Raw genomic sequence first — 24,741 nt, forward strand, 5'->3', positions numbered from 1 at the left:
CCTGTGCTTATCCATGCAATAGATGGATGTAAGGTCATGCTTTTGATATAATTTTTGATTCTAAATATTTTTGTCAGTCTTTAATTATTCAGTGTCCTTTGTTAAACAAAAATACAATCCCCCTATTGAAAAACCAAAGAGGGAAAAATATGGATCAGCTTTGCTGTCAGTTCATTGCTGAGTCTGACCCTTACTTTCCCTTCCTGACATTGATACTAACTCCCCCATCTCAACCCCCTGCCCTTGGACAGAGAGCACTCATAGCACCTATAAGGACAGCACCCTGGCCTGGGTACAGTGAATGAATCTCACAAACTGCCAGACCATGTAAAGTGATCCACCTTCCATTTTCCTGCTTTTTGGAAACTTGAGATGCTTGCTTCCTCTCCTTGGCCCTCCAGGGCAAATCATAAACTCTTCTCTGACATCCGTTTAACTCGCATTACCGCCCCCCCCCCACATTGTCATTCTGGCCTCTGCCCATCTGCGCTTTTGCCTGCAAGCTGGCGAACCAGCACTGCAATTCAGCCTCCATCTCCTTTCACATGACCAGGATTTCAGTTTCCGTTAACCTTCCTGTACAGCATAAATTCTCCTCATTGTACGCCTGTCTTTTTTGGATCAATGCAGTCCTGATTGCTACTGAGTGAGAGCACTTTTACAGTGAGCGCCAATAAAAACTATTGTGACATACTACTACTACTACTACTACTACTACTAATAATAATAATAATAATAATAATAATAATGCATTCTTTATGGAAAGCAAAAGAGCAGAGGTTTTCGATTTGAAACAAATGGGTGTGTGTTGGGTGTGAGCATTAAATGTACATCTTATAGTAGATCCAGAGAAGGTGGCAGAAAGCATATGAATTCCAAGCAGCACATCATGGATCCTCAGAAACAATAGCCAGATCAGAAAACATGAGAAATGGCTGAGTCGACATTTTATATATAACAGACCATTAATTATAATGGTCAGGTATTTAATGACATTTCTAATATTCCCTTATAACTCACTTCTGATTCATGAGATTCATTTGCCATCTATGATCTCAAGTGTTAACCTATTTTAATGTACAGTTGTCCTGTTCCTTTTTTGCTTCCAATGCCATGCCTATCCTGTTGTGTATCCCAGATTTACTTCTGTAATTATGTTGTATAGTTGCATGGTGGCACTGTGGGTAGCGCTGGTGTCTCGCAGAACCTGGGCAGCATGATCAGATATGTGCTTGATCCTCGGTCATTGTGTGTAGACTTTTCCTATTGTTCCTGTCTTGTTTCTCTATGTGCTCTGGTTTCTTTCCCGAGTCCCACATGTTTTCGGTGAATTTGTAACTCCAAATTGCCCTCAGTATGTGTCAGTGAATGTGTCTCTTTGATTGTTTTGCGTTGGGCTGGCACCCCTCAGCCAAGGTGTACCCTACCTCACACCCCGTGCTTCTGGAATACCTTCTGGACGACCACAAACCTACACTTGGCAAACGGTTGTAGATAGTGGTAGGTTAGTTATACTATCCAGTCATTGCATGTTATTTTTCATAATCTTTGTTTCAATGTGTCTGCATTTTTTACATTTCTTTGGAACTTGTGGCTTCAAATACAATTTTTCAGACAAAGAAAGTAGGAAAAGCAACACACACACACACACACACACACACACACACACACACACACACACACACACACACACACACACACACACACACACACACATTTTCAGAACCGCTTGTCCCATACGGGGTCACAGGGAACCGGAGCCTACCCGGTAACACAGGGCGTAAGGCCGGAGGGGGAAGGGGACACACCCAGGACGGGACGCCAGTCCGCCGCAAGGCACCCCAAGCGGGACTCGAACCCCAGACCCACCGAAGAGCAGGACTGTGGCCCAACCCACTGCGCCACTGCACCCCCCGGAAAAGCAACACCATATTCTGATATACCTTTGAAAGATGCGCACATCTCTGATGTCTCTCAAACAGCCTGTAGCAATGCTGGGGGCAAATTAATTAAAAATATTTAGCTTTTATATAGCAATGCTTTGTCAATGTACACATTTCTAACAATCCTATTTCTGGAATTCTCATGCATCTGACAAACCAGTTGCCCTGCTTGGCTATAGTCAGCCATCACACAGTACTTTAGCTCCAGCATCCACAATGGAAGCATTTCATCTTTATTTGAGCAGCATAGACTTGAACCATGGTTGATAATACCAAGTGTGTGAACACCTTAACTGGTAGAGCCACATGGGAGGGTGGTTCATACCTTCTGCTTTCTGTTCTTCAAACCCGGCATACTTGGGTTTTGGGTTTAGTTGCGTAATGTAACCCACATTTAGTTGAGGGTTTCAGAAACAGGTACAGTATTCATTTAATGACACATGTTAGTCGTGCCATGTAGTTATTTTTAATGGGTGTGTGTGTATATATATATATATATTAATAACTCATGTTAATGCATGGTAAGCCGCTTTGAAGCAGTCCTCTAAGATTGTCCCTCAGGGTCGAAGCTCAGTTGTGGCATTTGTATCCGAAGTGGCATGAATTCTCCTGCCAGAAACGCCTGTCACCACGTTTACTCAGCAGATAAGGAGTTTCCTTTAACTGACAGCTCCATCTCTATTTCAGGGTTACTGAGTAATGGCGCTTTAAGCAAGGGAAAAAGGTTGTTTGGAGTCTCAGCTTTGCAGTGGATTCAGAGTGGGCTTCTGCCTGCTGTGGCTCACCAAAAGAGGATAAAGAGTTTGATTTTTATACCATTTCAGGTCACACACCACTCTGCAGACACCACACGGTTTCAGTGAAACAGAAGTGTCCCCGTGTGGCCGCTTGGAGCTGCTATGTGAAATTTATCTCAGCATCCTGTCTTTCCACTTGCTGTTGAAATCAGCCTTTACTGGGGTAGAAGTTGTGGTGCTCAAGCAGGCCCCTTACCACCTTTGACTACCACAAAGCCCACTGCATTGTTAGCTGTGGAATGAAGGTACTACACACACACACTGTCTGAGCCGCTTGTCCCATAGGGGGTTGCGGGGAACCGGAGCCTAACCCAGCAGCTCAGGGCGAAGGGCTGGAGGGGGAGGGGACACACCCAGGATGGGACGCCAATCTGTCACAAGGCACCCCAGGTAGGGCTTGAACCCCATACCCACCGGAGAGCAGGACCTGGTCCAACCCACTGCACCACCGCACCCCCCTGAAAGTACTACATTTTTTTAAATAATGTTACACAATTTGTGTGACTGGGGAGAAACAGACTGATACATTAGAACTTGACAGACTGCACATTCTGCAAGGTTTCCTTTGTGTTTCAGCAGAGGAGGCTTCATGTCAAACACTCCTCATCCATGGTGTCAATCTGAGGGATTGTTTTATTGCCTCCTTTTACCGATTTAATGTGATTTTACACAACACCAGAGGAAAATAGTGCTAAGCAGCACTGCAATAATGTCACACAAAACTTTTTGTTGGGGAAAATCCAAAAATTAAGTGCACCTCTAGAAAAATGAAAGGACTAGTTGTGCTTTCCTGAAATAAGATCTAGTTTACTTGTGACCCAGCACAGTGGACCCCGACAGAGCTACCAGGATAACAGTACAAAACTTGGAGGAACTCTGGAACCCAGTGTATCTATTTCCTTTCCTTCTTTTTCCTTCTTGTCCTCATGGATGTGATTAAACTTTTGGGCAAATGACAACACTGAGTAACAGTAACACTTTTGCTGAACACCTGGTGCAGCTGGTGGAGGTGTAGTGGTGAGAGCTGCTGCCTTTGGACCCAAAGTAGCTGGTTTGAATCCTACCTCGAGCCGAAGTATTCCAGGTACTTACCTTCAATTGCTCAGGTCAAGTTACCTGGCTATATAAGTGGGCAAATAAATATAAGTTGCTTTAGAGAAAAACATCAGTTAAATGGATAAATGTTTCATTAGCTGTTTTTATAAAGTTACCTGACTCCTGTAAATACATAAATGGAGTCTAAAAAATATTCAGAGAACAAAGTATGATTACATCCAAATGCTCCAAGAATGTACGAAAGTTTAATACGTTTAATTCTGAGAGATCGTAACAAGAGCAGGGGCTTCTGGGTAAGCAAATGAACAGAATCTGCTTTGAACAAGATGTGTTTGTTCTCCCTTTCAGTACACTTGTGCGTGCATTTTAAGGCATGGCTTAAACAGCGAATGTCTGATAGATGGACTTGCTAGAAGGGAAATTGTGCACGGCTTTCCGCTGTTGTGCTCTGATTTATTTGCATGAAAGCAGCTAACACTCGAGCGGCCCAGTTAGTTTTTTATGCTGGCGATCATCTTCCGATTACATCAGGAGCACTTCAGAGCTTTTACATCTTCTCAAATGTTTAACTGTGATCATTCCATCTGTTCATCGCTTTGGCTCTTCTCTCACGTGTTAAATGTCAGTGTCCAAACTGTGGGCCGGGAGCAAGCAGCAGAACGAAAGATGTCTGCATTCAGGTTGTTTTAGTGATTTCAGATGAAAAGCGGAATGGAAGCCTGTGCCACCCACACACATCTTGCTTGCATACATGAGTGCCATTTTTCTCCCTCTCCCTTTGTCTTTATCTCTCTTTTTCTCCCTTTCCCCTTCTCCCCCGCCCTTGCTTTCTCTTTATTCTCAGTGAAGGGCCATTCTATTCTAGGCCTCCAGATTTCTGCAGGGAGACAGTACCGGGTCTGACTATTCTACTTCATTCTGCATTCTGGATGTTCACATATGTCACCAATTTGGCTTTGACATTTGTTTCCATTTGTCCTGTTTTACGGTGACACCCTCCTGTCTCTCTTGCCCCTCCGTCATTGGGACAACATGCAGCATATAAACCATGTTCGGTGTGTGCATCAACGTACAAGATAAGCTGACCACGTGTGATCCGGGTTACTAGATGTGCACGGTTACCCAACATAAACCCCGTTCTCTTGCTGTAAGGCACTGAGAACTTTCAGGGACAGATTGACAGATGTGGGCGCGTAATGGTGCCCAATGACTTACAGGAATGCCCACTTCCTGCCAGCAATGCCGAATGTGTGCACTTTAGCTTTCAAGCTCCCCTCTGTTATGTTTTATTCACTTGGCGAGAGTGTTCAGAATTCAGATGGAGGCCTCACCTCCCTCTCGCCCACCCACTTGCCTGTCTATTTCGTGCATTATAACCCTATAAATTATAAATTGCAAACTCACTGGAGTTAAAGAAATGGAAGCAACACAGTATCATTGGGGGTCAGCGCAGTTGTTGCTTGACTCCAACTGTGTCTTAAGCTTCTGACAGAATGTTATGTGCAGCAGAGACCTCAGTAAGGACTCAGTTCTGCAGAAATGTGTGTGGTCCTTGTCTACTGACTATAAATAAACATTTGGCATCTTTTTATTTTCAAACACTACACGATTGGTGCAGATTTTGGCTCTGTGTTCAGAATTTAGCAATGCAGCCGTTGATGAAAAATTATGTTGATATAAATTTAGGAAGGAAAATCACCCTGCAGTGCCAGAAGGAACTTGTATTACAGCTTTGTTTTTTACTTTTTACAGCTGAGCGGCAAGGTTGACACCATCAAAATCAGTCAAAAAACCGCCACATAAATTTAATTAACTCCAAATTCACTGCAGATGTCATAGTTTATGTTTTCCAGTTACCCGAAAACATACATATTTGGCATGGATTAATTTTGCATTTTCTATTACAGTGAGTTCCTCACTTAAACTTTTCACCATTACAACTTTTTTGAGAAGTACTGAGTATTTATTTTTTCATAAAGACAGCTAGCGTACCAATTCGAGTTGTGCACCAAAGCTTCATCTGATGCAGCGATAGAGAGCAATTGTAAATAGTAAGTGCTGCATTAAGGTTTTGAAATAGAGGAATACCAAACAGCTGGTGAACAAGCTCTAGATGATCTTATGGCTTCTACATCTACCAATGTTTCTTCATCACCCTCCACCTCCACATAATAGCTGCAGCTTTGAGCTGATGCAAAATTGTTACCTTGTTAAGTAGACAACATAAAACTTACATTGTTTTAAAATTTCTTACAATTATGCTTTAGCTTCTTAACGTAATAAAGACTATGTATTTAGAAATAAAAGGTACTTTACTACACCTGTAGTGGGTATTAGCAAATTTTGTGTGATGTATGGGGTAAGAATAAGGGATGCCAGAGCTGGAGATGAGCACAAAAAATCTGGTCTAGGTCTGGGCGTGGTTCTTTATTGTGCGTTCTTATTTACACTATGTTGTAAATACCACTGCCAGAGCACTCTAAATGCCCAGGTGCATTGAAGGATTGTGGGGATTCACTGTTCCATTCTGTTTCCATCCAAAAAGCCTTCCTGGTGCAACCCACCCTGTGGAGAGTTCTGTGTTGTTGACATTAAAATTACATTTATAAAATTTATGAAATTACATTTTATTACGTAGGGGGCTTGGTGGAGCGGCAGACTTGGCTGGGTCCTGCTCTCTGGTGGGTCTGGGCTTCAAGTCCTGCTTGGGGTGCCTTGTGATAGACTGGTGTCCTGTCCTGGGTGTGTCCCCTCCCCCTCCAGCCTTGTGCCCTGTGTTTATGAGTTAGGCTCTGGCTTGCCATGACCCTACTCGAAACAAGTGGCTTCAGCGTGTGTGTGTGCGCGTGCGAACTAGCATTTTATTACTTTTATTCATTTAACAGACACTTTGTTCTAAAGCAACGCAAATTTCACAGTAAAGAAAAGTGCAGTTCACCAGCAGACAGAAATGGAGAGTCAGACACCTGATTTTCAAAGTACAGCTGCTTGGTCCGGTACCACAGTATTTTGCTGGTGCACATTGCACAAGTAGCGGCATATAGAGTTGATGGTGAGGCCCTTGTGCACTCCTGTTACATTTAATTTATAAACTTTTTGAGTAAGGAATAATTTCTCATATAATGTTATATATATATAAATGAAATGGTCAGATATCTTTTGCAGAACTGGAGTGAAGCATGGAATTTGTTGTATTGCAAAATATAATATGCATTTAGTGCAGTGCACGGTGGTGCAGCATGTAATGCTGCCTCACAGTGACTGAGCTGTCTGGGCATAGGCTCAAATCTGGCTTTGTCTGCGGGGAGGTTGCATGGTTTCCCCCTGGTGCTCTGGTTTCCTACCACAGTCCAAAGACATGCAGTTCAGGTAGATTGGTGATGCCATATTGCCTGTAGCGTGTAGGTGGCAACCTTGTGATAGACTGGCATCCTGTTCATTGTGAACCCGCCAATGATTCTGTGATAGGCTCTGGGGTGCCGTGTCCCTGATAAGGACAAACAGTTATTGAAAATGAATAGATAGTTTTCAGTACGTGATGACTACTGTACTTCATGTGCTCTACCCTTAACGCTACTTTTCCCATTGAAACATTTTTATCACGTGAAGTGGCATAATGCCATGTTTCACATTAACACAGCTATTGTGTTATAGTAGAACTGACCAAACACGTTTGTAGGTTTTTGAGTTTCAACAAAAGAAGCAAGTTTCAGAGTCAACAATGTGACACCATAAAAGTTTAGAACATAAAAAAATAAACTGGGAAGAATACAAACTTGTGCAGTGCTGAGAATTGATTTTCACAATGGAAACCATGGTGTGTTTGCAAGATTTTTAAGCTACAGTTTTGTGTACAAGCTTATAAGGGTTTCTTATACTTAAATTATGCATGTACATATGGAAATGCATGTGTCATAATATACAAATGACTTCGAAGAAATTTTGTTTACTACATGAGGGTGTCACATCAACATGTATTGGACTTCTACCAAGTATCCCGATTTTTAGACTTGTTCCTTGTTGTTTGTTGTGATTTGCGAAAGAATGAAAAAGAGACTACACAGTGTTCTTGAGGTACCCTCAACCCATATATTTCCCTTTATGTTGAACCTTAAAAGTTCCACTAATCAGATGCTAATGAATATTCGTAAAGAGTGAGATTGTAACTTATTTGGGTTTAATAGACTATATATATCTGTCAGATTTTTGCACCAGCCAATCATTCACAATCAAAACAGGTTCTAGGTTTGCCCGCTTATAAATATTCATGCAGACAAAAATAGAGACTAGACTTTGCTGGATCTCTTTGATAAGAGCTAAACCTCAATAGCAGAGGGGGACAAGAACAAACCGTGCCTTTTAATAGAAACCCAAATCTCTGGATAGACTGTAAAGTGCAGTATTTACAGTGTTGTTGGACTTCTGAGGAGTCGTCCATACAGGCAATCAAGAGACTGGACAAATTGGATGTTACCCCAAGGGTGGCCTTGGATTGTCAGATGTGCATTGATTTAATTTCGATGAATGTGGAACTCTGCTCTGTCTGGCACCAGGCTTCCCTCTTGCCTCGTCTTGGTGGAGCTGGTTTATTGAGCGGCCTGTTGTAATCTGCTATAGGTATCTTCCCAAGAATCACCATATGGTGCTGACAGCATGCTTCCAGTGGTCATCGTTCACAGTTTAATTTGCAACATCAGCTGGTGAAAACGGCTACCACTTTAACTGTTGCACTAAAAATAGATCAAAATAAAATACATTCTTGCTTGCTGAAAATTGTCCTTGGCAGTTGCTCAGGCTGCTGCCTTGATGAGGTGTGAGCACAGTATTATAAGTGTGAAAATAGTGATTCGTAAACAAGAAAATTTTGAATATGTGGATGGATGCCACCAGGAATACAGCAAACACAGGTTGAATGCTGTGCTGTGCTGGACTCGTGACCAAAGAACATACCTCTAATAGCAGTTCAGGAAGCTGCCTCACTCGACTTGGTTATCCACGTGCTGTTCATTTCTTCAGAATGAACAACCGTAAAGTGATCCAAGAAATCTTTAGCCAAAAATGTGATTTCTCCTATGGGGGGCGTGGTGGCGCGGTGGCACAGTGGGTTGGACCGGGTCCTGCTTTCCAGTGGGTCCGGGGTTTGAGTCCCGCTTGGGGTGCCTTGTGACGGACTGGCGTCCCGTCCTGGGTGTGTCCCCTCCCCCTCTGGCCTTATGCCCTGTGTTGCCGGGTAGGCTCCGGTTCCCTGTGACCCTGTATGGGACAAGTGGTTCAGAAGGTGTGTGTGTGTGTGTGTGATTTCTCCCCAACTATTAAGTAGTTAAATCACAATCTAAACTCCTTTCTTGATGATTTTATGGTACACAGACTATCTACTCTGACTTACTTAGCAAAAAAATGTATTTTAATGCTGTGGTTATGTTCTGAAGTTCCCTCTGTACATGTGGTCCACAGAAGCATTTAAATCTCTACCTCTTAACTGACATTTAATTTGCTTGACAACTGCAATGAGTTCTGGAATATCTGGGCACCCTTCTGGAAGTTATTAGAAACTGCCGCATATACCTGTGATAAATTGTAATTTTTTGACCCTGAGTCCTCTGTCTAGGTATGTGAACACATTTGCTTTTTCTCAGTGTACTGACTATCTTTATGCTGTTTTTTTGACCATGTGTTGTGAATAAAATCAATAAAAAAGAGCTACCAACGAATTAGTAATAATAATAATAATAATAATAATTAATGACAATTTGTATAGTGTGCAAAGACAAACATTGTCATTAGAAAAATTGTACCGTTTGACAGTTTGTTTAATTAATTTTTTTAACTTTTGAATTTCATGTAATTTTCCAGCTTTTAGCATGGAATCTAATATGTTGATAATTTCATAACTGAGGAAGGAAAGAAAGGTTTTTTAAATTTTTGCACTGTGGTGATTTGTGGTCACTGAAGCAACCCCCCAGTGCAATCCTGAAGGGTGCTCTTTTGTTAATTAGTGTACATTATTTATGCATTCATTCATCTTTGCTAAAGTGACTCATAGTTTAAGCCTTGTATGCTGAGCAACTAACAATGATTTAACCATTTATTTAACCATTTATACAGGTCAGCTTTCTTACTGTATCAGCTCAGGCTAATCACCTTGTTCAGGAGTAGGGATTCAAACCCAGGACCTTCTCATTGCAAGGCAGTAGTGCCAACTGCTACGCTACCAACTGGCCCTATATGGGCTCTGGGTAGGAAGATATTTACCTTGTTACTATACATAGAAAATGCAAATGTAAACACTAATCAAGAGCATATTAGCTTTCCTTTACATAGCATGACATGTTTATGTCACAGTATGATGCTCTACACCTCTTTGTTCTGCTCCGAAAAGCAAATGTGCCTCAGAATGCAAAGGGCAGCAAAGAAATTAGTGAAATGTGCTATGGATGGGGGCTTAATTGATTATTTATTGTTTTCTGAACCTTAGTTTCTTATTTGTTTTGAATTTTTGCCAATCACACTTTGAGGCAATGACAGAACAACTTCCTGAACCTTGTTTGTGCCGAGGCAAATGGCTTATGTGGTTGTCAGAAAAGTTTGACGGAAACAGTCAAAAGTCAAAGAAAACACACACAAGAACACAGCAGAAAATGCGCTTGAGCAGGATGCTTTGACTCTGGGTGTTGGAGGCAGACGGGAGGTGGACAAGACCAGGGAGGTGATGGGGCATGGCCGGCAGGCAGGCAGACTCGGGGTGACAGCGGCTCTTTGTGGTGTGAGGGGTGCTCCCCAGCTTCTGGCTGTCAGCGCTCAGCGAGCTGTGACCACTATGCCTGGCATCGTGCTGGGGCCAGATCCCAGAAAGATCTGAATCCAAGAGAGGCCCCACGCTCGCAGTCCCTTAAGGCAGAGACAGGGCTCAGATCGAAGTGCAGCCAGACCCCAGTCTGAGGTGTCTGACATTCTATCGGCTTGTGTCTGCAATACAGGGTCAGCACTTGGTTCTCATGGTTCTTGCCCGACAATCTGCAGGTCTGTGCTGTGAGGTTGCAGCATCCTGGATAAGCTGCTGGGTTTCTTTGTCACACTTTCTCTCTGGGTTAAGTAAACTGACAGGGCTCTCTTGGGAACTGAACCATTGACCTACCTCTGTCTCAGGACATTCAGTCTTCTTCTCACACAGTGGGGTCCCCACATTCTGCGGTTAAGATCAAAAACCAAAGTGAAGCAACTAATACATTTTATTCACCTGAGTGACATTGCAAGGGGTTATTAATATTTTTCTCTTGATGTGGTCCAGGACCTTGGACTCGCTCAATTCTGTGTTCCCCATCTCAAGGGTCATGCAGCTACTGAAGGATTGCCTCTCTTGGACTAAAATTAAACCTTAAATTTTTCCCTCAATCCGTGTTCTTGGTGCAGCACCCATGCAAAATGAAAGACCACAAAGAGAGAAGGAGTCGGGTGAGGAAGAGGGTTGAAGAGGGAGCATGATGGATTTATCCTGGTGACGTAGCTGCCAACCAAGTGTCTGAGTGTGTGCGTTAGAGAGAGAGTGAGAGCAAGAGAGAGAGAGAGTCTCAGAGTCTAAGACCTGAAGAGCGCTACTGTACACTTCATCCTAAGCGGCCAGTACAACGCACCATGACTGAGTAGCCGGGCAAGCAAAGAGCCCCACCGCACTCTCCGACTGAGTAAGTATGGGGCTCCCCGTCTCTTCCCCTCCCTTCCCTCTCTTCCTGTTTCCAAGAGACGGGACACACAGGTTTGCTTTCAGGACCTATCTCTCTCATCCTCTGCACCTCTGCACCTGAGGGGAGGCGAACCACATCTGTGCTCTCATACGCTGGTATTTGAGCCAGATGTATCTGCCTGTTCGATCTCTTTACTCACTCAATTAATTCTGTAAAATGTAATTTTTTTTTATTTTCCAGGAGATTCTTTTGTGTGCCTTCAAGTATTACCTTTATCAGTTTTTTTAATCTCCTTCTATATAAACTGTAAGTAACTTTACAGTGCAGCACATAGGTTTCCACATAGTTGGGGAAATAATTATAAGACTACAGTGGGAGTTATTGTATTCTAAAATAGTTATGTTTTTTGTTGTTGTTTGCTTCTTGCAGTAAAAATGAACTTGGAAACTAGATCAGAGCAATATTTCAGTATATGGGAAGGCTGTGTGCTGTAGGGGAAGTAGTGAGCAGTAATGGCAGTGTAATGGGCACCACTGCAGCTATCCATCTCCGCCATTGATGGCACAGTGCTTTCTCTGGAGTTGTGTGCCTCATATTTTCGGGCCAGGGCAACATGCTCAGCACGGGCACTCCGGGCACATCTGCAGTCCCAGCCTGTCGCTCCCTTCGGTGGTGGCAGAAGCCGCGGGGCTTCCTTCGCTGGATGGATTAAATACTTCATGAGTGTGAGCAGTAAAAGCCTGTTCTCATGAGGAAAAGAGGAGCGAGTGTGTCTGTATGCGTGTGTTTGCTTGAGTCTTGTGTGTAAGGTGTGTGTAGTTTGAGTTCTGTGTGCAAAGTTTATGTATGAATGTGTTAGCCTGAGTGGTGTGTGAACTGTGCGTTTCTGTGTCTCTGTGCTGTGTATTCGCCGTGTGCCTGTGTCCAAAGACTGTGTGTGTCTGTGTGTATCTGAATGCAGCGAGTACTGCACCCATGGAAATGACATGTACTCATGTATTTCTGTGGATGTCTGCACCTAAGTGTGTGTTATGGAGCAGCTGGTACTGTAGTAGTGAGAGCTGCTGCCTTTCGACCCAAAGGTCACAGGTTTAAATCCCACCTGCAGCTTTAGTACTCTTGAGCAAGGTATTTAACTGAAGTTGCTCCAGTAGAAATTAACTTTATAAATGGGTAAATAACTAATTACCGTAAAATTGCAAGTTTCTTTGGAGAAAAGTGTAAAATGCTAAATAAATGAATATAAATGAGTTCATACTTGTATGAGGGTTGCAGTGAAGTATGACTGCATTAATTGTTTGAAATTGACACATGGGTGTCTGATTTGGCACGTGAACATGACACTCTGACCCAGGTGTTTCTTGTTTGCTCTCCTCTTCCTGCATGTCTGTTCCTATGCCCATCGATGCACCCTCTCCGCAGCCCTCTCTTTGGCTCTGCTCGGTTGCGGCAGGTGAACACTCAGAGCTGTCCATGAGCCTGTGGCTCTGGGCTAATGTGCTTTAAATGGCTCTTAGGAAACTATTGATGGCTGGTTAATAGTGTACAGTAAGCAGTCTGGAGTAATGTTAGACCGGGCACTGCAAAGGGATGCATGTGTCTCGAGCCACTGCTGTTGTAGGTCAGCAGTGGAGGAAATGTCAGCCCATCCACCTAAGGAGCTGCACAGTGTATTCAGTGTTTCAGTGCGGTCAATGATTTTGCCAAGACTCTCCATGGGCTGATGATGGTCAAGCTGGTTTTGGATATGGCTGTGTTCTTGGGTTATACCAGTCGTTGAGCTCTGATGGAAGGACAGAGGTTTTCGGTGTGAAGCGGGCACTGTCACTGGAGCTCCTAGAAAGGCAAGAGCTTGTCATTAGATAGGAGAAATCACGTGTCAGATTATTGTGCTTGTAGCCAAAGAGGTTTTCTCAACATCTCACGTGAGGACCTGTCCCAGAGCAGAATTTGCCAAGTGACAGGAACCTAAGTTTAGATGAGTCAGCCTAAGTGAAAAGCTTTATCTTGACGCCAGAATTAGGAGAGAGTCACGCAGTTCAGCCCACCACCCCAGCCCCATGTTACCCTGTTCACCCTGCTCTTGTGCCTCTCCTTTGCCTATCCTCCTTGCTTTGTCTTCAGTCATCTTCTCCCTCTGTGCCAAGCTCCACATCAGCAGTTTAAAAAAAGGGCAGTAATCATCACAGCGCAGCTAATGATGAAAAAAACCCTCAGTTTCTCCTTTGCTTTTGAGAATTAAGGAGGCAGCCTGCCTTTGTAATGTGTACGTAAATGAAAGGAGCAAAGGAGAAATCCAGCCTGAAGACATTAATACAGAAAGCCATTAGAAGGAGAGTGCACTTAGTGGCAGTCCTTAGGCATGCACAGGCGAATGGGGTAAAGAACACTCTGCCAGGGCGATGGAATCCGCAGCCTCCTCTCCAGAGCCCTGTTGGCCTCTCTTCGAGCCCACGCTGGAGCCGCTGCACGAGTGGCCTGTAGGACATGGCGATGGCTGCCACCCATTGTCTACCTGTCCAAGTCCGACTGACCATGTCACGTGGCTGGAAGATCTAAAACAGAGTATCAATTCTTTGAATTGTGCCTGCCACTACTTTGAAATCGGGAACATGTTGTTTCCAAATTAAGGAGTGGCGGGAGTGCGGGGAAAGTGTCGCATCCTACAGCGATTTCAGTGAGCTGCAGGCTGGGAATGTATGGTGAGACCAAGTTTGCCCATCGTGACGCTTGGGATCAAAAGGAGAGAGGAAGTAGAGTGGGGGCCGGGGGAGAGCGAGGAGGAGACGCGTGAAGGGAGGGAGGGAAGGAGGGAGGGAGGGAGGAGACAAGGCCCAGCCAGATCCCCAGCTACAGTCGAGGCATCAATTATGTAGCGGGAATGGCAGTCGAGACAGCTCGCAAGTCCTCGTAACGTTGTTATGGAGCACTTAGGCTGAGACGTCTTTTCTCACTCTGCTTGGCGCGGCCCATAAATAGGGGCTGCAGGGAGCACCGAACACCGTACTATGGGGATCCGCGTGAGGGAGCAGGGCTAGAGTCCCATGTCCGTGTCAGACTCCAGTGCCACGTTCCTCATCAGCGAGGTAGGGGAGACACTTTTGTCTCTCTGTCACTCTCTCTGTCTGTCTCCGTATTTGTGGCTCTGTGTGTCATGTCATCACCTCTTCTAGCCTGTGATGCCAACCAATCCACGTGTCTCTATCAACCTTCTTTTTGCACTCTTCTTCTCCCTGTACTTTTAATTTCCTTTTTTACATGCCTTTCTGCCATGACTTTGTGTGATTTATCCTTTTGGCGATCAGAATATACATAATTTTACTAGTCTGTGCAGTGCTATCTATTAAGCTCCAAAGACGGTGGAAGGTACTCTGTGTGCAGCAGAATTGTGTATAGAGAAAGCCTAGATGTATGGTTATTACGTAAAGGGGAACTTGTAGTGGGAGGAATGCAGTGTCTTAGCTCAGCCTTTCAGTTTCGTACCTCTAGCTCCCTCCGCTGGCAGCACTTGGGACACGACTTGTCATCACCTTCCGCACTCCATTACCAGAGCTGCTCTTGTTTCTGCTCTCGTTTGGAAGCCAGATGCTGTAACTGGAAACAAAATTCGACTTTAAAGTCTCAGTGCAATGTCTCAGTGTATTTTTTGTCTTCGACAAAACAGAACAGAACCAAAGGATGTGCTTCTCTGCCGATAATAAAGCGGTCTGAGCAGTTTGACTGGATTTGTGTTCCAGGTGTAAAGTACTGTTTAACTGTGTGGTAACATTGCCAGGTATAAGTGATGTATAAGTTAAGTGTGTGTGTTTTTTTTTTTGTGTTATTTTTGGTACTGTGACCTTGAAACAGAGTATGTTCTGTGAGGTTTCAGGTGTTTGCCAGGTGGTATACGCCTTCTGCCCTGGAGAGCCCCGCAGCATGCATGTGTCAGTGTTTCTTCGAAAAATTTTAACATAGAGCACTGACCACCCATGATAAATGAAACCTTGATTTCCCTCACCTGAGGCAGCATTAGAAATTTTCAACATTTAGGATAATACTTCTTCCGAGTGAGTTGAGAGTAGTTTTGCGCAGTTTTTACTTGTATATATCCACAGTATACCATCTTGTGTGTCCTGCGTCGCATCAGCGTTGGCTGTGGATCTTCTCTGAAAGGTGTCGAAAAACCCAAATCACTTTTTTTCCACTCTTCCAGTAGGATTACAGGGTATCTGTTAGGAAGTCCTATGCCAAGACTTGAACCCTGGTCTCCCATGCTATCACTGCTATAAATAAGAGTATCTAGATTTTATTTAAGGAAGAGAGAGTGCTTAGGAACTCTGTCAGTTCAGTATACTGGTGAGATGTGGCTCCAGAATTCTCTCTCAATCACTTATTTATCATATGGGTGTCTAAAAGCTGAAGCACAGTTGATCCTCAATTATTTAGGTCTGTTTTCAGGACAGCTGTGGAGTGTGGTGGCGCAGTGAGTTTAGCCAGTGCCTGCTGTGTGATAGGTCTGGGGTTTGAGTCCTGCTTAGGGTGCCCTGCAGGGGACTGGGGTGCGTCCCTGCGCTACCAGGCTCCAGCTTGCCGCAACCCCACTTGGGACAAGTAGTTGTAGACATTTTGTGTGTTTCAGGAACATCGCCATGTTTCAATGATGTTTGTGCCGACTTCAGTTTCATCTGATTTTGTGACGGGATAGAACTGCAAACTCATCACTTGTGGTTTTGTTGTCATCTTTGTGAATTTGAATGTGAAATGTTCCAGGTGTATTGCTCTCAGTAACAAATACAAATAATGCATTACACTGTACAGGGCTCCCAAAAGGAGCTGGTTTCTAAATAAAACTTTCTGTCTTGAGCACAGCAGTGATGTTTTTATGTTCTTTATATGAATACTGGGCTGTGTCTGACAGTGGTATGTGAGTTCTTATAAATCCAGACAGTAGACGTACACTGAAGAACAGACATTTTTTAGGAGATGTCAGTACTGGTGCAAGGTAAGCTTGAGCTCCAGTGTCTTCATTAAGGTGCTGCCTCTACGATCCTTGCGCATTACTATTGAGAGGACCTCAGATACCATGGTTTAGTGTTTTAATTGTTGTCAGGTGGCCTGGTCCTGCAGTCATGTGTGGACACTGTCTGTTCACGGTCAGTGCCAAAACTGGACACCCAGCACCGTGGGTTTACACGAGACCCTGCTGCTTCTGAACGCTAACGTGGTTTAATATTGGGCTGCTGACCTGCAGGATCAGACCGGAAGGCCTCGTCAGTTCCCTGACAGATGGTTAGGCTGCGCCCCACCTACTTGCACCCCGCTGTTTGTAAGGAATCTCCATGGATCCGACAGAGCACTGAAGAGTGTGGCTGTCTCTGAGAGAGAGGGTTTGCTCAGGAAGCCCGATCACTGACTTCTCAGCAGCTGGAGGTACAGAAGAATGAGAACCAGAAACACAGAGGTGTTCTTTGTCCCCGTTAGCAAAATCACTCCTAGACACATCAAGTCTAGCTTGTTCTGTGTTCCAATACCACTTTTGTAGCCAGGTGGATGTGGGGTTAGATAAGCAGGGCTCTTTGCGCTGGTTTCCCTCTCTCTTAGAGCAGAACTCAGCTTCTTGTAGCTGCTGCACCTATTACCAGTGAGCACTTCACTGACTCACAGAGGATCCTGGGAGCGGGTGTGCTGTGGGGAGGGGGCTGCTGTGTGTGTGTGTCTGTATGTGTGTCTGTGTGTGTGTGTGTGTGACATAGATGAGCCATGAGCTTGGGAGGAGGGAATGAGAGGGGGAAAATATGCTTTTGTTCTCAAATTCTTGACCGAGGAATAAAAAAATCTATGTGCCATTATTTATTTATGTTTTCGCCTCTTTATTTCTTTTCTGCTCTCAGGGAAACGTGACCAGGATTTTTGAATTTAATGGTTTGATGTTAAATTTTGAAATTTGTAGGGAAAGGTTTGGTGCCGAGACGGGGCGTTTTAAACCTTGAACACTTTCATGAAGGGTCACTATGAATTATTTATTTATGTGTTCCAGCATTATTTTTAACGCTGGGATAACGCCACAGGGGATATTGTTTGCATACCCTCCCCTTCTCGTGTGTGCATGTTTATGCATTTCCATGTGTACTTTAGTTTAAAGGGAGCAACAACATCAATTCAGGTGGGTGCGCAATGCGCACGCACACACACACACACACACACACACACACATCATATCTGTTACAACTAGCCACTGTTCCGTGACTTCCATGTCTTTCCACCCATACAAGTACAAAGAGAGGTACACAGAGATCCGGGTACTATTTGTGTGTGTGTGTTTGTATGTGTGTGTACTGGGATGGGTCCATGTTTAGTGTTCTCACGTACAGTGACATCCACCTGGGGTCACAGCAACGCTCTCCGTGCCTCTCCTTGCTTTGAGTGGGTGTGCGAGCACCACACCCCAGCGCAACGAGATGGGCACATCCGGGCGACATACTTGGTACTGTACCTATCTCCAGCAGCGCTCGCTTATATAAAGCCCTATTGCCTGAATGTTCCAGTGGTTTGGAGGCAAAAACTGGAGCTCCGTCTAGGGGGGTGGAGGGACGGGGTTCCATTCACGCTGCAGCATTCGCGGTTTCAGAGAGGCCGTGCCAGCTCATATTATGGCAGCTGGGCCACAGAACGTCGATATGCATTTACCGCCAGCTGGCTCCTCCGTGCCATGCTAGTTCACTGCCGCCTACACTCATGTTCATGGAACCGTGAAAAAAAAAAAAGAAAAACAGAGTCTAAATGTTGCACGGGACATGCTTTTCCACGGTAGCACGACACAGCTTGAGATGGCACCCGGAAACTGGAGCACGAGCACATTTGGAAGCGTTAGACAGGAAATCGCCAGAGTCTTACCCAGCGTAGAGGGAGATGAGCTTTCCAGAGAGAGCTTTGACCGGGTCAGAGCAGGAACAAGTTCAATTCATTGCCTGGAAGCTGGTTCCCCAGGACCTACAGCATACTTAACCAAGTCCAGGGACATGGTGTTGACAGAGACCGCAGCTTAATAGTCATTGACAGGGGCTCTCTGAAATCCAAAACTATTCCCCTCCATCCCCGCTCCCTCTGTGAGGGGCTCTCCCCTTCACCGCGTCCAGCTCTCTTTGTTTAAAGGCTGGGCTGTGTCGAGTTGACAGAATCAGGGCTGAGTTCCTTGCAAGGACCCAAATATAGGCTAGCGGTGCGGCACTTGTATCACACTGCACTGTGAACAAGACATATCCCTTCTCTTACTTGTACTCGCTCTCTCCAGCTCATTTTTAATTGCTCATGATGCTCTTAATCAAATATTTCATTCTGTGTGGCGAGCAGAGCATTGCCCAGCTTGAGCACTTAGGCTTCTCCTGATTTTGCTTCTCATTTGGTATGAGCTTGTATGTATTATTCAATGAGGCCATATGTTGTATGTTTAGGAATTTTTTTTGAATTGTTCTGTCCTCCTTATCCACATGCTGCTGGTGGATGTGAATGCAGTGGTGGCGATGCTTGTCCAGTATGGCATATTTCCACCCACGCCAGCCGCATCGCACCTCCTGATACACGCCACCTCCTACTTTGAAGCAGAGCCTGCGAAGTACAGAATTAAGGATGCACGGGACAAATTTGTTAGATTCATTTTGGTGCTGTTTTTTTATTTTTTTCTCCTTCCTCTTATTCTGCTGCGGCATTGTGTTTGTAGACTCCAGCAACCGCAGGCACGTCTTGATATTAAACAGATATCAACAGTATATTTTCCAAATGAGGTGCCCCACAGAGAGAAGGCAGGAAGAAATGGAGGAGAGATGTGGGAGGCAAGGTGGGGTGGGTGAGAGAGGGGGTCGGAAAGCAAGGGAAGCAGTTGCTATTGTGCTATATTTGGCTCGCCTTGGTGCTTGTGAGGGTGCAAACCAGGCATTGATGGCCACGTGAGGAGTCCTGCAGCTGTGCACAGTTGTGCAGAGATGAGCTGCTCTGCAGAGTCACTGGCGGGAGCCTGGATGTGGCCAAATTTGCCATGCAACTTACAGCAGTGATTGAAAGAGGCAGCCCATTGGACTGCTCACATAGAAAATGGTGCCAACATATCCATTTTGGTCAGACAGTGAGAGGCGTTATGCATCATGGCATGGCAGGTGACTGTGTTGGGCTGCAGGTAGCGCACTGGTTAGAGTTTCCACCTTTGAACTTAGAAGGACCTACATTCAATTCCCACCTCTTGCTTTAATGCCCTTGATCAAGGTACTTACCCTGGATTGACATAGTAAAAATTACTCACCTGCATCACTGGGAAAAGCAGTACAAGTGACCGAACAGTGTGAGCTGTTTTATAGAAAAGCGTCTGTGCAGCTCTTAGCAGATTTTTGCCACATTCTTCCTTACCATCCGGCGTGCAGATGTGGAGGTTCTTCACTCCAGATACTTAGTTCATATCAACAACAAACTGGACTGGTCTCACAGTGCAGATGCACTGTGTTAGACTTCGGTCTTTTACTGACTTTTGTCTTTTAGTTAGGGGTGCGGTGGCGCAGTGGGTTGGACTACAGTCCCGCTCTCCGGTGGGTCTGGGGTTTGAGTCCTGCTGGGGGTGCCTTGCGACGGACTGGTGTCCTGTCCTGGGTGTGTCCCCTCCCCCTCTGGCCTTACGCCCTGTGTTGCTGGGTAGGCTCTGGTTCCCCACGACCCTGTATGGGACAAGCGGTTCTGAAAGTGTGTGTGTGTGTGTGTGTGTGTGTGTGTGTCTTTTAGTTCTATACATGTCCTATCGGACCGTAGTCAGCAGTGTCATCTTTCATGCAGTCATGTGCTGAAAGAAAAACATGTCATCTGGTGAGACCCACAGACTCAAAAAGTCTGTAGGAAAAGTGGGGTCTGTCATGAATCTGACCCTCAACTCTGTGGAGGCAGTAGCGGAGGCCAGGATGAGGAGGAAGTTTGTATCTATTTTGAACAATGGCTCCCATCCCCTCTATGAAGTGATCACCATGAGCTCCTTTAGTCGCCAGATTATTCAACTGCAGCGTACAAAGAAGAGCTTTTAGGGCTTCTTCTCACCAACAGCCACCTCCGTCCATAACGCCGCTCAATGGCCTGTTAGTCGCTCAACGCTGAAAAGCAGATTCCACACAGTCTTGTGACGCTAGAGCCGGTGCACTTGTTTAATTGCATTTTTTTTCTAGTGTAACGGTAAGTTGTAAATGTTGAATTTGTTAATTATTTCTTATGTTTTTTTTTTGTGCATAAGTGGACACCTGCCGCTGCTTCACACTGTATTCCATGGTCTCTCGTCTCTATTCTAAATGACGTTACCCTGTTCCTCTTAGTGTGGTGAAATTATTGAATACAAAGAGCATATTTTGCTTTCCACACAGTCCACCGTGACTGGCCCTGACATTGATTAATGATGTCTGGGAGACATTTATCCACTGTTTGTAGTGTATAGGGAAACAGGTGACTATCAGCAATGGTTGGATTGAAACAAACTGTCTACCTGCACAGCCCAGAGACACCTGGGGGCAGGGGGAGCAAATTGTTTCAGAGCAGCCACTCATAATTACCGTCACGGCACGGTGAACTGTTGCTGCTGCCGGGGGGAGCTTAATGACCCCAGATATTTGAGCAGTTAACCTTGATGCTTTGCCCACCTTTGTGCGTGATTCTTGGCCAAAGGGACCAGGGGCCAGATGGACATCTAATTGTCATAGTGCTAAGGTTGCCTGTTTGGTGTTGTGAATTCTCTGTGTAGAACATTTAATTACTTTGTGTCCACCTCATGGTGAAGACCGCTATGTTACCTCACTCTGTACACTTACCATTGTCCACTGGGAACAACTGTTGAGCAACAGTCAGTCTACATATCTCGGAAAGCACCAAGATTATTAAAATAAAAAATAATAATAATAAAAAAAAATAAATAAAACATCAATGATAATAAAACGGGGTGCGGTGGCGCAGTGGGTTGGACCACAGTCCTGCTGTGCGGTGGGTCTGGGGTTGTGAGTCCCGCTTGGGGTGCCTTGCGATGGACTGGCATCCCAGTGTCCTGTCCTGGGTGTGCCCCCTCCCCCTCCAGCCTTGTGCCCTGTGTTGCAAGGTTAGGCTCTGGCTCCCTGTGACCCCGTATGGGACAAGCGGTTCAGACAATGTGCGTGTGTGTGTGATAATAAAAGAAAAAAAATAAATATAAATTATTGAACCTTAAATTGAGGAACATGTGTTTTATTAGGGTTTTATTGACATGTACTGTACTATCGATATGATAAGTAGATGATCATTACAGTTGAAAGTGGCGCCAACACGTTTTGTGGGATTAATGGGAAAACAGCACTGAGTTAGGGTTGAGTTATGGTTAGGGTTAGAATTATTTTTGTACATTTTTATATGGTATTTTTTTCATTTCCAGGAATTGTAAATGGGTTTTAATGTAATTTGAAGTTGATACAAATCTGTTGCTGCAGTGTACTGCTATCAGGTCCATGTCACATTGCATGTAGCCTGCCTTGCACCATATGCTTGCAGGATACAGCAGACTACCACGACCCTGATGGACAGGCGGTTGTTGATAATGACTAGATGGATGTGTTACATTGGATTTTTAAAAATTTACTATAACAGGTTTTTACGGAACATAACCTATTAATAATTGGAGGGATGTCAATATTATTCACCTTTCATTGATTGTAACTTGGTGATAAAAGATCCTTTGGAATGACAAACAGACTTGTGGCTGCAGTTATATGCATGTGTTCTGGACCTGGTGTATCTCTGTCCCAAAATATCTGGTACAAGCAATGATGCCAGTGTACAGAAAAGATTGCTCATTGTGGAATTAAAATAACTGAGTAATAAGATAGCCCTTGTACTGAAAAAGTAGGCCCATTATATGAAAAAGGGTATATATTTTCATAAACAGTTGTGGTTTTTTTGTTCTAAGACCCTGTTAGATAAAGGATGAGCACCCTAATTAAATCATTACATCCTCAATTACATGCTGCAGTCAGCTAAATTACATATTACATACTCAATTGTCCAGATCAGAAATATTTGGTATAGGTAATTAATTTAAATGAAATTAAAATTGAAATTCAAAAGCCTTCAAAGAGGTTTTCTGGAATGCTCAGAAGGTCAGTAGAGCATGTAACTTGAATCCCAGTGGACTGATAACAAATCATTTGGATAATTTCAGTTCTATAGAAACATTTATGGTTGTGAATTATTGTATTTTTGAGAAGAAATTAAATTTTAACTGCTTTTTTATTCCAGACCTGCTACAAAGGTGGGTTATTGGGAAAGGACTATTGAAAATCCTTTTTTAAGTGCAAGGTTTAAGCTGTAGCACGAAAAGAAGAGGGAATGAAGGACAGCTATGACTCTTCACTCTTCTGCTTCTAATTCTATCAGTAGAAAAATTCTACCTAGTAGGATCTCATTTTCAGGGACCCTTTTTACAGGAAGATTATCTGTACAAATTTCTGCTTAATCATCGCTCTGCCATTGACAGACATGGCCCGGTCATTTTCAACAAGGAACATATTTTCATGGGTGATGCCACTATTGTTCTAATATAAAAGAACTGTTCAGTTTGGCTATTTGACTTGATTCATTGCAGTCCTGTCATTGTAGTGCTCATCTGGATACCTACTTCATGTAGGAGCATTATAACTTTTGATGATTTTTGAAACTCAACAGGGACATCCAGTCAGACACAGTCATCAGCTGATATACAAATAGAGGAACTTTTTCCTGCGGTCTTCTTTCTAGAGAAAGCTGTTTGCTTCTTCCTCACTATTGAACATGCTGTCCTGATGTCCTTTTTAAAATAAATATTTCAGTACAGTATCCATATAAAATAAAGACTTTATTATATGGCATAATTTTAGTCTTTCAAAGTGCCTTTGCCTTTATTACTTAGTTTTACAGTCAAAAGTATTTTACATAAACTGTTTATTAATTTTGACTACTTGAAAGCAAATCTCAAAGTGTCTTTGTTAAGCATTTTTATTCTCAAGCTCACTCACTCGCTCATGACTGTGGTGGTCCAGAGCCCACTTGGAGTGGTACATTTTTTGTTCTCTTACACCTGTTTAACAATTCCTTGTGTACTACATGCCTTTTTCAACAAATATTTTTCTTGCAAATAGTACGCATGAAAGTAGTTCTGGATTTATTATTACCATAAAACTGGCTCCTTGTCATCGAAACCAACAGCTCAGAAAACTGTCAGACATTCCGTGCACTTCTGTTATGTAGCTATGAAAATGAAAAGAATTTTCATATTATGCTGTAATGAAGTGCAGCGCATTATTGTAAATTAGACTGGGAAAGTTGTCAACATGTTAAAGTATTTTTATGGCATATTATGTAGACTGACAGAAAACCTTGGACCCTCCGACACAGTTATGAAACTGGTTTGTTTTTGCAGGGTTTTTCAAATCTGACAAGTCTACGTTAACACTACGATGGTGGAAGGACCTCAATGACACACATATCTCTAAAGGATCGATGCAGCAGCTGAATCATGCAACAACACATAAAAAAGAATAAAACCTTATAAACATATATGGTATACTGTATGAACATATGAAACTGTTTGCCAAAAATAGCAAATTAATTGATGTGCTCTGTTGGTTTCTCCCACATCCATGAAATGAATTCAGACTTAGATTAAATATATAAAGATGCGCATGCTCTTTTTTTTACCTGCTGTCTTAAAATATTACATAACGTCAGTGTAAGTGATCCTATTGCAGGATGGAGGCGTACTGGGGAAAGTGAGGGGGTGCATTACAATGATGTGGTAGTTGGAGAGTGGGGGAGGTTCTCTGGGTTGGGGATGGGGGTTATACACAAACACAGAGATAAATTATTTAACAAGACCTGGATAGATCTCGGTCTGCATACGGCTTCCTGCGCCTGCTTACTTTTGCACTGCTTTTTTTTCCAGGCGTTGGCAGAGACACAAAGCATCGGGAACACACTTGACTCAGAATCTTTTTCTTTCAGTGTTCCCCTTAACCTTCTCTTTTCTTGTCTACACTTCGTGTCTGTGGTGCGCAGCAGTGTGCGGACATTGGTGTAATGTTCAGGGGCATTTCTCGTAGGTCTCTCCCTTGCGTGTGGCTCTTCCTCCGATCTGCTTTACCGGGGTGGATCTTTCACTGAGTATCTCCTGCCATTTCGAAAAACCAGAGACAGCAGGAGGAGGATAGGGGAGGGGAGCAGGAGAAGGGGGGCACGGACGCAAGGGAACGCCTTGAGCAACAGCCG

General features: G+C 44.0%; 1 protein-coding gene across 3 annotated transcripts in view; it reads left to right on the forward strand.

Annotated features, from left to right (window-relative positions):
- cacnb3a (calcium channel, voltage-dependent, beta 3a) overlaps positions 1-24,741 on the forward strand; it is a 48,555-nt gene that overhangs the window by 5,439 nt on the left and 18,375 nt on the right. Inside the window, exon 1 of one of the 3 annotated variants that reach the window (XM_018725911.2) lies at positions 14,365-14,564. The exons of the other annotated variants lie outside the window; for them this stretch is intronic. Within the exon in view, the coding sequence (XP_018581427.2) occupies positions 14,523-14,564 (42 nt within the window). The 5' untranslated portion in view covers positions 14,365-14,522. Of the gene's footprint in view, positions 1-14,364; positions 14,565-24,741 lie in introns of those variants that run through there. 3 annotated transcript variants of the gene reach the window in all.

Source organism: Scleropages formosus, chromosome 22 (genome assembly GCF_900964775.1).
Source record: "Scleropages formosus chromosome 22, fSclFor1.1, whole genome shotgun sequence".
Classification (NCBI taxonomy): Eukaryota; Metazoa; Chordata; class Actinopteri; order Osteoglossiformes; family Osteoglossidae; genus Scleropages; species Scleropages formosus.